The 12554-nt window shown below is 56.8% G+C and overlaps 2 protein-coding genes across 9 annotated transcripts in view; one reads left to right on the top strand and one right to left on the bottom strand.

Annotated features, from left to right (window-relative positions):
- Positions 1-318: 318 nt before the first annotated feature.
- On the bottom strand, positions 319-4799 carry NAT9 (N-acetyltransferase 9 (putative)). Of its 6 annotated transcripts, none has more exons than XM_060135266.1 (7): positions 4753-4799; positions 4014-4099; positions 2993-3102; positions 2098-2241; positions 1430-1489; positions 1126-1220; positions 319-1018 (listed from the first exon to the last, which is right to left on the bottom strand). In XM_060135266.1, exons 2-7 carry the CDS (start codon positions 4088-4090, stop codon positions 884-886), a joined length of 621 nt encoding a protein of 206 aa, XP_059991249.1. In that variant the 5' UTR covers positions 4091-4099; positions 4753-4799; the 3' UTR covers positions 319-883. The 6 variants fall into 6 exon arrangements, with proteins under 6 accessions (XP_059991249.1, XP_059991250.1, XP_059991248.1 ...); XM_060135267.1 differs by having other exon boundaries at positions 3958-4099; positions 4753-4789; XM_060135265.1 differs by lacking the exon at positions 4753-4799 and adding an exon at positions 4398-4730.
- A 116-nt stretch (positions 4800-4915) lies between these two features.
- TMEM104 (transmembrane protein 104) overlaps positions 4916-12554 on the top strand; it is a 58100-nt gene continuing 50461 nt past the window's right edge. For all 3 annotated transcript variants that reach the window (XM_060135198.1, XM_060135197.1, XM_060135199.1), the window contains exons 1-2: positions 4916-5022; positions 5627-5743. In XM_060135198.1, coding sequence (XP_059991181.1) covers positions 4927-5022; positions 5627-5743 — 213 coding nt within the window. In that variant the 5' untranslated portion in view covers positions 4916-4926. The remainder of the gene's footprint in view (positions 5023-5626; positions 5744-12554) is intronic.

Below are 12554 nucleotides of genomic sequence, written 5' to 3'. Positions count from 1 at the left end.
GAGGTGGGGAACCCCGGCCCGGCTCTGCCTGTTAAGCCCCGGTTGCCAAGCAGCCGAATCATCCGAACCTGTGCCTCTGGCACCCCCTAGTGGCCTTCGCAGGTGCAGCTGCTCCCAGAGGCAGAGGCCTGGAGAGCGAGGACGCAGGTGCCCTCGGGAGGACACCCTGCAACTGAGGAGGCCCGGAGCTTCCTCGGCAGCGGGGGTACTCCAGCCACATGCAGCTGCATCCGAAACTAACCTACTCCACCCTCAAAACTGGCTCCAAAGAGGAAGGAGCAAGGACACTCGCCCACTTTCCAAGCCACCTGTCTGTCCTTCAAGGCCGAGCTCATTTATTTCCAGACCTCCCGGGGTCACACCCACCCGCTTCTGCTGGATGACACAGGACCGAGCTACCCCTCCCCTGTCCCTACGACGCCGGACCAGATGCCGCAGGCCGGCCCTCCTGGCAGCTCACCTCCACACGGGCCCAATGAGAGAACAGGGCAAGCTGCGTGCAGTGCGCTTGACTCCCGCAGAGCCTCGGTGGCCCCTCTGGCCCTCCGGGGGAAAGGGAGGTCCTGCCCATTCACCAGGCGCCCCCTCGTCTCCACCTCCACCCTGCCTCTTCCCGTGGATTCATGCCGTCCACTCCAGATTCCAAGAGTCTGAGTCCAGCTTTGGCCAGGAGGAGGGGCTGGCCCTGGAGTGGCTCAGCCACAAGGCCGGCCAGAGGGAGGCCAAGGCAAGTCCAGCCCGGAGTCCGAAGGGCCCCAAGAGGAGAGTCCCAGGCGCAGCAAGGCCAGAGCAGCCTGCCCCATAGGCCCCCCTGTGTGCCCGCTGCAGGGCTCTGGTCTCACACCCCCATCCACACGGGGTGGCTGGTCCGCAAGGCCGGCTGTCAGCGGGGCTCCGACGCCCCAGCTCTGTAGGGCTTCTCTTCCACGTGGCCGGTCTGCTCGAGAAGCCACTGCCGCTCCGGCTCACTCATCGTCAGTCTGAGCGTCACCTCCTGGAAGACACTGCTCACAGCCACCTACGTGATCCAGACAGAGCAGGGCCGACTAAGTTAGAGGCCCAAGTCCTAGCGCCACTGGGCCCGCCCAGACCCAGGCCTCACCCTCGCAGTGGCACCATCCTCACCTGCTCAAAGTGAAGCTTTCGGAACATCCGGATGCTCGGTTCATTTCCTTGCCCAATTTTAGCCTCAAACTTGGTCAGACCTAGCTTGGTCACTCCTCCCAGAAGAGGTTAGAGAGGGATGAGCGGCAGGATGAAGCCCTCCCCCACCTCCCCAGCACCCTCGGCCCCCCCTTTCCCAGCCCGCGATGGAAACGCCTGTCACCGGCTTCCACCCTCAGGCCCGAAGGCTCCCTCCCAACACGCCCTCGCCTTCTCCTGGGGCCTGGCCACTTCTCCCCAACATAGCCTGCTCGGCCTTCCTTACCATAAGACAGCATCATGAGGACGGCCTCGGTGCCCAAGCCCTGGCCCCTGCAGCTGGGCTCTAGGAGGAATGACAACAGTCACTGACAGTGCGTGCCCGGCTCACGTCATCCTCACAACCCCTAGGAAGTTTGCAGATATGGGTACCATTCTGCAGATGAGGAGACAGAGGCCGAGAGAAGTTAAGTGACTCGCCCGGGGTCGCACAGCTTAGAGGCACCCAGCAACCTGACCCCCAGACTGACCCCTTCGGCTCAGTGTGCTGCCCCACGAGGACAGTCACACGGCCCCTTAGAAAGAGGCTGAGGACGCTGATGGACACAGAAACCGGAGGGGCTCCTCCCACGGCATGGGGAGATGCTCCAGGGAAGATCGTTTATTTGGGGAGGGTCCCCAGTCCACCCCAAGGATGGGGCAGACTGCAGTTTGAAGACCCTAAAACCAAAGGTTAAGTTCACACCTAAGCATAAGATGGGAATAAAATGAACTACCAGGGGTGAGCCGCAAGGCTAACAGGGTGCCAGGTGACAGTCTGCCCAGCCAGGTGCTAGGCTCACCAAGGCCGGAGGTGCCCATGGAGCTCTCTGAGTGCCTACACAGCCTCGGTGGCTTCAGGTTCAGCGGATCTGAGGACCAGAGGGATGGAGGGCAGGGCCCGGTGGAACAAACCTGCAATCATGACCTCAATCTCCCCCAAGGTGGGGTCCCCTAGATCCGTGAGGAAGAGGTTCACATCTCCCGCCATGCAGCTTTCCTCGCTGGTGCCTAGCTGGGCCTGCCACTTCTCTGCATCCAGCACGATGAAGGTACACTCTGAGGAAGGAGGCGACGGGATTATCACCTACACTCCCCAAAGGAGTGCAGGGAGGCCAGTCTTCCTACCCGAGCCAGAGAACTGCAGAGAACTACCACTGTCTCTGAGTCGGGCAGGAAAAGGGAGCCAGCACTTCCTTCAGCTGATTACAAAGCCTACATCGGCCTCATGCAGGAGACGATGGCCTTCTGCAAACAGCAACTGTATTCTCAGAGAGCACGAACCACACGGGGCTTGTGGCAAGGGGCACAAGGGGCAGGGCCTGGATTTACAGCCAGAGCCCCAAATGCTTTCCTTTCTCTAAATCCCTTCATGCCTGGTGCAGGGAGTGGGGACGGAAGCGTCAGCCACAGGGACTTGCTTCAGGGGGCGTCGCAGCCTGAGGGCTTCAGGGGGCGTCGCAGCCTGAGGGCTTCAGGGGGCGTCGCAGCCTGAGGGCTTCAGGGGGCGTCGCAGCCTGAGGGCTTCAGGGGGCGTCGCAGCCTGAGGGCTTCAGGGGGCGTCGCAGCCTGAGGGCTTCAGGGGGCGTCGCAGCCTGAGGGCTTCAGGGGGCGTCGCAGCCTGAGGGCTTCAGGGGGCGTCGCAGCCTGAGGGCTTCAGGCACCTGCCAAGCTTTTCACGAAGTATTTTTTGCAAACTTCCTGTGTCTCCAGAGGGGCTCCGGCTGGGAACAGCAAAGGGTGGGAACCCGGTAAGGCCCTGGAATCAGCCCTCCCGTGGCCGGCGCAGCCCGGGGCCTCCACTTCTCACTGTCTGCATCTTCCTGCCAGCTGTGCTGCATCACATACTCCTGCTCCAGGGTCAGCGGCTCGGAGGCTGTCAAACGCCGCAGCTCCTCTGATTTCATCCACTCGTGGTACCTGCGGGGACGGAGGGTCGGCCTTTGGCAGGCAGGACAAATTGAGAAGCCTAAGTCTGACGCTTTATGAGATGAAGAAATGGATGGCTGAGGGGAGAACCCCCCCGCCAGGGCTAACAGAGGGCTAGAGAAGAACCCCAAGAAAGAGTTATAATGGCTCCTATGGTAGAAGGCCACAGGCCCAAGAACTAGAGGCAGCCTAGTCCTAAAGAAAACCGCAGGAGGCAGTTCTATCCATCCAGCCTCCTCTCCTATCTCAGGGGTCAGTGCGGTGGAGCAGCCTGGAGCCGAACATTCCTCAAATTCCCCAGGGGAGGTCCTGGCAAGCCAAACTCAGCAAAGAAGGCTGGACAGATCTCCACAAAGGCCAGGCACCAGGAGCCCCCAAACGGAAGACCACAAGTAGAGAACACACGCCTACAGCACCAGTATCCCTGTCTACCAGACATTCGTCACCTGGCCCACGACAGTCCCACCCCGCGACTCGGTCCTGCCCTTTCCAAGCAGTAGACATCACGACGACCCACCTGCTCAGTTTTCTGACAAGCTGACATTTAGTTTCCAAGAACTGAGCCTATTCACTGGCCCCAGAGGAATGACACGCATTTATAATTAGAAGACAGTATCTTTTTTTTCTTGCACACGTGTAGTTTACATAAAAGAATTCCTGGCTGACAGGCCAGAAAGGAAGCTGAGGGGATGGGAGGGAGAAACAGGGGGATGGATGACTTCTTCCAGGGAGGTCATAGCCCTCTGTTTCAGTTTTCACTTTTTCCCGTATGCAATTACTTCTCACACCAGTGTTTCTCCTTCTCAGAGAAAACAGCCTCTGAGATTTGGGTTAAGTCAGGCTCACCCTCCTCGCTGCACCTTGGAGAGCTGGCTTGCACCCCATGTCAGGGGAATGGTTACCTAGGCACATGCTCTGGGGTGTAGGGTACCAGCACCACCTTCTTTCCCAGCAGCAAGATGTTCTGATTTAACCTCATGGTAGCAGCCTGCGGGTGGGAGGGCAAAGATTTCAGCACCTGAGTTTCCTCCCACTTAGGGTGGGAGCCCCGGCTCTCAGTTCACTAAATGCCTCCTGGGGCTAAGCTGTCAGAAGAGCCTCTGTCCTTCTTCCTTTCCAAACACTTCAGAGAACACGGACTTTAAACCCTTTGCAAGAAGGGGAACACGGCTGGTGAAAGATGATTAAACAATCCTGGGCTCGCATCTCAAGGGGCCAAATATGGGCTGCCTTTTCTGCCAGTCCCTTCAGCCCCATCACCCGGAACCTCGATGCCCCACACTCACCAGGACTCATCACCAAAACTCCCATCACTCGCCCCAGTTCTGAGACTCCGCCCCACGGTTACTTCTCAGCCCTGTCTTAAACCTATTTCCAACCGCTTTTCCCAGCGACCACCCCACTGGGCTCGGGTCCTCCCTCTTCCTGCCCCCCAAGCCATCGGGGCCTCCCTGGCCACTCTCGGGTGAGGCAGGCTTAAGGCCTCAATCCCCTCCTCTTTGTGAGGAGTTACAGGCTACTCTTCTCGAACCCCCACAACCACTGGGGTCCCGCGACGGCCAAGTTCACACCCACTCCTCGCCGACGAACGTGTCCCCAGCAGGTGTGATCCACCCCTTCCAACCTACCCCGCTTTCCCACCTGGCAGGCGGCCGCCCCTCCCGCATGCGCGTGGGAGCGCACCCCGCCCACTTCCGCCACGCAGACGGCAGCCGCCGGGACCTAATCCCGGTCCCGCCTCCGCGAGGCGCCCAATCAGCGCCGTGCGCCCCGCCCGAGGCGCGCACAAAAAAGGTGGGCTCCCGGCGCGGGCGCATGCGTGCTGCCGGCGCTGGTGCGGGACAGCTGTTGCCGGCAGCAGCCCCGGGTCGGAGACAGCGGCCGCGGCAGCGGGAGCAAGCTTCGCTGCAGGTGTCGGAGCGGGAGGGTGGGATGGAATGGGGTCGTGCCAGACTCGGGGCTCCTCCAGGAGGGAGGAAGAAATGGAGGAGAGGCTCGGAGAGGGCCTCTTGGGAAGAGGAGGAGGCTGGAGGGTGGAGAGCCCTAAGGCAGATTGGAAGACGTGGAGGCCCCGTTAAAAAGGAGAGGCTCTGGGGCAAGGAGTTGGGTTGGGGGGCGACCTAGGAAAGCCCCCAGCCCCTTGCTCTAGGCGGAGGAGGCAGACAGTTGCTTGGCTTCCCTGTGTGGTAGTGAGCTCGCTGTTCCTGGCATTATATGGGGGGTAACCAGAGTGGGTAAAGGGGACCCTTGTGGTGGGTGACTCTTAGTGGCGTCTGAGGCCCCTTAACTCACTTGGAGTCTGAGCGGTAATGAATACATGCCCTGCACAGACAGGAAAAAGTTAGAAGAAACCACCCAGGTGTCATCATACAGCGAGGTCCTTCCCTCCGGGCTCTCTTTTGACAGATAAGGCCATAAGTGGCTGTGATTAAAGGACAGGGAAGGGGTGGCTCTGTAGCCGTCCCTCCGCCCGCGTCTAGGTCCATCAGAAAGCTGAAGTCTGTTTTTTTCCTAGGGAGCCGCGGTCGCCGCCGCCCGTGCACGGAAGGAACCTTGGCAACCAACGGACCCTTCCTCGCTTTTGGAAATGGCGGGTGAAATCACAGAGCCCGGGAAGCTCTATTCTCCCTACGTGAGTTTTACTTTTGGAGATGTGCCCACATCAGTGCCCTTGGCTTCTGGAGAAGCACGCTGCTTCCTGTGGACCGCACTTGTGAGGCCAGCGGCTTTCATAGCTGCGGTCTGGGAACCCCTTCAGCAGCAGCCACGGTGAATGTATGGTGAGGGTCAGGTTTGTTCACTCTTCACGTGTTGATCAGAGAGTGGTCAAGAAAGGAGACCGGACTTGCTCGCTCGTTATCTTTGTCTCAGGGCTGCTAGCGCTTGCACACTGAGGCCAGTTCAGATGGATGAAGGCTGTCGGCTGTTGACTCTGGGTTCTGCCCCCCTCAGCAGTTTGAAACCACTTCGGTTCTCAGCTGAATTTTCAGTTGCACAACTTTTATAGTCTTGGATGGCGTAAGAGGCGGAGAAAGCATACAGAGACCTTCAGTTGCCGTTGGGTGGAGTCTGTGACTAGGACAACTAGAATGATTGATTTCTCACTGTCTTGGGTCTGCTGTACCCCCACCCCTCTCACGTACACTCAGTTTATCTTCTTTGTGTAATATAAGATTGGTCGTGGTTACATCACGGAATCCTTGCTGGGGTGAGTAGCTGGAGGACTGGAATAATCAAATGATTGATTCATGTTGCTGCCAAGTATCCCAGAGAAAGGCAGCCCTGCCTTAAGTAGCAAGAGGCCTCTTTCTAGAAAGTACCTAACCTTCAACAGCTGCCCTGCTCTGCACCTGCCTGGGGATCCATGCTCTGTTTCTGCCAGCTTCATAGACTCTAGAGCTGTGGTGTGACGCGTAAGGAAGCACCTCTGAGAACATCTGGCAAAAACCCTCCCACTAGGGTCCTCCTGCTGGGTCTGTGCCATTTGTGGCTCCAAGGGAGCCTCCTTCACCTGAATAATTTATCAGGGAAGTCTTTCTCTTTTTTTTAAATAAATGTATTTATTTTTGGCTGTGTTGGGTCTTCGTTGCTGTGCACAGGCTTTCTCTAGTTGCGGCGAGCGGGGGCTCCTCTTCGTTGCGGTGCACGGGCTTCTCATTGCGGTGGCTTCTCTTGTTGCAGAGCACGGGCTCGAGGTGCGTGGGCTTGAGTAGTTGTGGCTTGAGGGCTCTAGAGCGCAGGCTCAGTAGTTGTGGCGCGCGGGCTTCATTGCTCCGCGGCATGTGGGATCCTCCCGGACCAGGGCTCGAACTCGTGTCCCCTGCATTAGCAGGTGGATTCTTAACCACTGCACCACCAGGGAAGTCCGGGAAGTCTTTCTTGAACCTTGGAATGAATCAGGTCATGCCCCTCTCGTTAGTGGAATTGCGTAACAGCTCACAGCCTCCTCTTGGTATCAGCAATGACATGTCCACACTGTCCATGAAAGTCACCACGGTTCCTGCGTCATCTTACAACATCTGTAAGCTGAGAGGCGAGGAAATGAGCTATTTCTGTAGCTGAGTGTTGGGAAGGAAAACCTTTGATGTGCCCACTTTTCTCGTGCTTCCAGCTGTTCAGTAATTTCACATATCAGCATATGCTCACAGGAAATGGGGCGGCGAGACCTAAAGGTCTCAGTGGGTTCTGCTTTTTTAAAATTTTTTCCTCCATCTCCTATGTGTTTGGTTTTGTCTGAGGCATGTGTTCAAGGGCCGACTCTGGGCACTGGCCGTAAACAGCTGCTCGTATTCTCTTATCCTGCCGGTGAAGGGAGAGGCAGGGGGAAGGTGGGTGGCGCTGAGAATGAGGTGGCATTAACCAGGATTCGTGGTCTCGGTTTGAGCCGAGAACACGCCTTTGGCCTGAGGTTTCCTTAACTCTGCCGCCCTGCAAGAATGGTTCTTGATCCCCTGTGGGACCAGGAGAAGGGTGTGAGGTGCACCACCCACGGAGCCCAGAGAGGCTGCAGAATGGACTTTACCGCACGTGCTGCTCAGCACGATGTGGGCGGCACCTGCTCTGCCTGCCTTGGGAGACCATGACCCTGAGCGGTGCGTCAGCCCGTAACCCGGGCATTCCCAGCACCAAGCCTCTCCCTACCTCTGCGGTGCCCTGTTGGGAGTTCCCGCCCCTCCTGGGTGTCGGGGGTGTTTGCCTTAGCCTGCATTCTTCTGCATAAACTGTGTGTGTGTGTGATGGGCAGACGAGCCTCGCAGGAGACTCGGATGACAAACTCTCTCAAGGATAGTGCCGGACGTTTAGGCCCATGCATCCCCCCCATAAGTGATCTCAGAACAGGCGTGTCTGTTTCCCCATTTATGGGTACCACGAGTGGCTCGGGACTGAAGGGGTCGTGGGATCAAAATAGAGGAAGAAGGGGGTCACTGCCTACATAAGGATAACTGCTGAGGCTTCCTTCCGCCGGCCAGTCTCGCGGAAGATCGACGCGGGTGCTTTCGAAGGAAAGAGGGCTTGTCTCCCGGCCTGAAACCCTAGTTGTTGCTTCCACATCTCTGCCACCTTCTGTTTCCTTTGACAGCTGTCGTTGGGGAAGCCGTTGAAAGGTGCCCGTGACCCCTGCCTCATGCACACCTGTGGGTGAGGCCGTGGGAACGCTGCACTGAACCCCCTCGAGCACAGGGGAGCGGGTCAGCCACCCCAAGGGACAGGGACTGTGTCTTCTGCACTTCAGCCACAGGGGAAGAGTCCAGAACGAGGAAGCTCGGTTTGCATAGCCTTCTTTATTGAGACCACAGCAGGGTTCTGTTTCACCACTTTTGGTCATGCCTCCCTGCAGGCTGTCCCCACAGAACTGTCCCCTAACAAACAGAAGAGCAGTTCACTCCCCCGTTTCCTTCTGCGTCACAACTGCCTTCCACCCGGCCTGTGGCTCAGCTCAGGTCTGCTTCCTGCGTCGTGCTCTTCTCCTTGGTATTGGTCCCTACTGATCCCCGTTACTGGAAGTAAGGAGGGTTTAACTCCGGCCGGGAAGGTGGAGAAGCCGTATGTTTCCCTATGGGATTCCCTGCAGCACCACCAGGCCCGGAGTGCTTGCCTCAGAACTAAAACATAGCAACAACCCAAGGCAGATGTGATGACTCATTTCTGCTCGTAACTGCCAGTAGTTGATCCCTAATTAACCTCCTTGTCACGTTCGTAGAGGGTCTTTTTCACTGAGGTTTATTGGAAGTTTCCATCGGGAGTGTGTTTGTTTCACTGCATCTTTATCAGCGGCGGTTCTCAGCTGGTGGCAGTCTTGCCTCCCAGGGGACATTTGGCAATGTCTGGAGACGTTGTGACCATCACAACACAAGGGCAAGGTGGGGGGTACTGGAATCTAGTGGGTACAGGCCAGGGACGCTGCTAAACGTCCTACAGTCCACAGAACAGGCCCACAGCACGGAGTGAGCTGGCCCCAGGTGTCAGCAGCGCTCAGGCTGAGAAACACTGCTTGACAGCAGACCCTTGACTTTCACATCCCAAGACCTTCAGGCATCCCTGAATTCACAAATGCTTCTTGTACTAAATTTCCCCATAAAACTTTTTTTTTTTTTGGCCGCGCCCCGCGGCTTGCGGGAACTTAGTTCCCCGACCGGGGATCGAACCCATGCCCCCTGCAGTGAAAGCACAGAGTCCTAACCACTGGACCGCCGGGGAAGTCCCATCCCCATAAAACTTTTGGCTGAGAACCATCACTTTCTTAGGCCTCTTTGCTTTCTCTTAACTTCTGTCACGAGCCCATCACCAGGGCTGTTTTCCATAAAGAAGTAAGGTTCTGCCCTTCAAAGTGTTACAGCTTCTAAAAGCAATACGCAGAGAACAGAGCTGCCGGGAGATCAGACGTTAGGTCATCGACCAGGGCCTGGCCTCTTAGCGTCCTGCTTACAACCCTGCCTGTGACGTCGAACTCCCTGTCCTGTGCGCCAGGGCCCGGGAGTCTGCCTGCAGCCACGCTGGCCTCAGAGTTCCTGGAAAATCCCCCCCGCCCTCCCACCTGCCAGTGTCTTCCCTGGCCCTTTGCCTGGGCGGCTCCTGCTCGGCCCTCAGGTCCCGGCTTGAATGTCACCACGAGGCCGTCCTCTGCTTGAAGTGCTGACCCACTGTTCTTGGTCACGGCGCCCCTTCTTTCCTTCAGAGCGCTTCTCCAAGGCGGTAATCATCGCTTGTCTTCTTGTCTGTGTCCTCCTGTCCGTCTTGCTCACTGTCCTTCCCTGGGCTCTGCGCACAGGGCCAGGACCGTGGAAGGCTCTCGGTAGCTGTGCAGTGAGTAAGCAAACGAGCCCACGCCTGGACGTACTCGCCTCAGAGCGCCGGTGATCGAAGTTAAAGCCAACAAAAGGCAAAGTTAGTTTGTAGACGTTCCCATTTGTGAAAAGTCAATTCAGAAGGCCCGCTGTCACCCTCACATTTATTCTCATAACATCACCCTGGGCCAAGACTCCCGGCAGGGCAACCACATCATGGTTTTGTGATCCAGTCAGGAGCTAGAGGAAGACGATTCAAACTTGTCTTAATCCTTCTGGGATCTGCCTGGGGGATCAGAGTAAGACCGTGACGTTTAAAAGGGGCCGAAGACTGTCAGGTTCACGGCAGAGAGGACCTGAGCCAGAGCCGTTGAGGACCCCCATCTTGAGGCCGTGTGCCAGGCGCCCCGAGAAATGCAGAGAGAAGTGAGTCGCAGGCTGTGACCGCAGCGAGCGTCAGATTTAATAGTGGGGAAAAGATAAACACATCAACATCAAAAACCCAAGCTAGGAAAAAAAAAAAAAACCCAAACTATGGCGTAAGAAGTGTTTTTGCTCCAGGGCTTTGAGGAGGGGAGCAAGATGGGTTCGGGAGACTGGGAAGGGCTTTATGGTGGGACAAGCGTTTGAATGGGCCCCTCGTGGTGGGTGGGAGTTGAGGGGCTGGGTGGGAGGCACAAGGGCTTGGTGCCCTGTGTCAAGTGTACGTGGGCTCTGGGCAGAGCTGTTTCCTCTCTACAGGACGCCCTCCCGTTTGGCCAGCACTCACATGGCCAGTCGGCACCTGCCCGGAATCCTGTCCCTCCCTGTCAAGGGCCCCAGAATGGTAGCTGTTGCTCCCTATCTCTGTTTCGTCTTGTTTTTTAGATCTGACTGAGGCTGGTCTGAGAATGGGCCCTAATTTGTGTGTTTCTGATTAAGAATGCAGCACGTGGTTATCTTGAAAAAAATGTAAATACAGAAAAGTGCGTATTTCTCAGAAAGGGGACGTGAAAACGAGCGATGGATAGGTATTTCTGGTGTTTGTCTTCTCATGACCAGAAACAAGTGGTAAAGCAAACTGTAAGTTAGCCAGTTTAGTGGAGTACAGGGAGACCCGTTAGGAACCTACTGTCATAGGCCAGGCCAGAAATGGTTCACTTGAATTGTAAATGGAATAGGAGTCAGAGGCACCCACAAAAGACTCTTCAGAAATAAAATCACTAGCCCTGGGATATGGAGGGGAAGGGGGGAGCTGAGGCCACGCTGGGGTGCCCAGGTGGAGGTGACCAGCAGGCAGTTGGATTTGAGGTCTGCAGAAAGCCTTGCACTAAGAGAAATACCGTCCGCCATGATGGTTAAAGCCTTGGGATTGAATGATGTTGCTGAGGAAAAGAAACGCAGAGAGAAAGAGAGACCGCTGACGTCAGAAGTGCAAGAAAGATTAAGTCTAAGAAAGCCGTTGGATTTGGCAAATAGGAGGTCATTGGTGATTTTTAAGAATGCCGTTTCAAAAGAGTTCTGGGGATGGAAACCACAAACTAGAGGAAGTCGGAAATGAAGGCGGAGGATATAGATTGCTCCTTCAAGGAGTTGGGCTGAGGGAAAGTGAGAGCGCGTTCGCGGTCAGAGGGGGAGAGAGCTAGGAGGAGGAGAGGATTCCAGAGAGAGCGGAGCCCAGCTCAGGTGCAGGGCTGAGCCTGTCAGGGAAGAGGAAGCAGCCGTGCTCCCCCAGACATGGGGAGGGGGGCAGAGGGGAGGCCGACACTGACTTCTGAGCTCAGAAGGAGCGAGGCTTGGGGAGCGCATGGCAGACGGTCTCCGTCCCCTCCGTAGCGTTGGAGGTGCAGCCTTCACGTGGGAGAGATGGGAGCCGTGGGTCTGGGACTTGGAGACTGAGGTTTGGAGCCTTTACGTGCGTGGGAAATACTCGCAGGTCCACAGGGAGGAGTAAAGAGAATCTGTTGCTGCCGGACCGCAGCTGAAGAGACCATCTGTTAGGGGGACTCACAGTTAGAATTTTTAAAAAATCCCAGGAGCCTTTAGCGGCTTTCTATTAGGGAGTCGAGGAGGCGGGTGCCGGGCCGTCTCTGAGGCTGGGGGCCGGAGAGGTTAGAACGGGGAAGGTGTGGGGAGCTCGGGGACAGTGTGGGCTTTGAGCAACCAGCCGATTGTCAGTGAGGCCACCGTGGAGGTGGTGGCCTGGGTAGGGAGGGTTTGGGGGGACTGGACATCATGATGAGGACAAGGGCGGGTCAGTGGGAGTGCACAGGGTTGTAGGCGGCAGGGGCTTCAGGTCAGCGAAAGGGATGTCATGATCGAGGAGGGCCCGAGAAGGGAATAATTGTAATTAGCTGAGCTAGAGTGAAGTTGGTGTGAGTTAAGTTTAAAACCTGATGTCAGTGACCCAGCAATTCCGCTGGGAGGTTGGTTGCCAGGGGAGAGGGGGAGGGGCTGCCGCTGAGTAGGGGGTTTCTCCGTGGGGTAATGAAATGGAATTAGATGGTGATGCTGGTTGCAGAACTTGTGGAAATACTGCAAGGCTGTGTACTTGAAAAGGGTGAATTTTATGGCACGTGAATGATCTTTTTTCTTTTAACCCCTGAAGTTAGTACGGGGCAGAGGACAGGAAAAGGGAAGCAGCATGTACGGCGATGTCCGGAAGGGCATTGGCGAGAA

Source organism: Lagenorhynchus albirostris, chromosome 20 (assembly GCF_949774975.1).
Source record: "Lagenorhynchus albirostris chromosome 20, mLagAlb1.1, whole genome shotgun sequence".
NCBI classification, from domain to species: domain Eukaryota; kingdom Metazoa; phylum Chordata; class Mammalia; order Artiodactyla; family Delphinidae; genus Lagenorhynchus; species Lagenorhynchus albirostris.
Note: the sequence above shows the minus strand (reverse complement) of the source record. Positions and strands in the feature narration are given on the sequence as shown.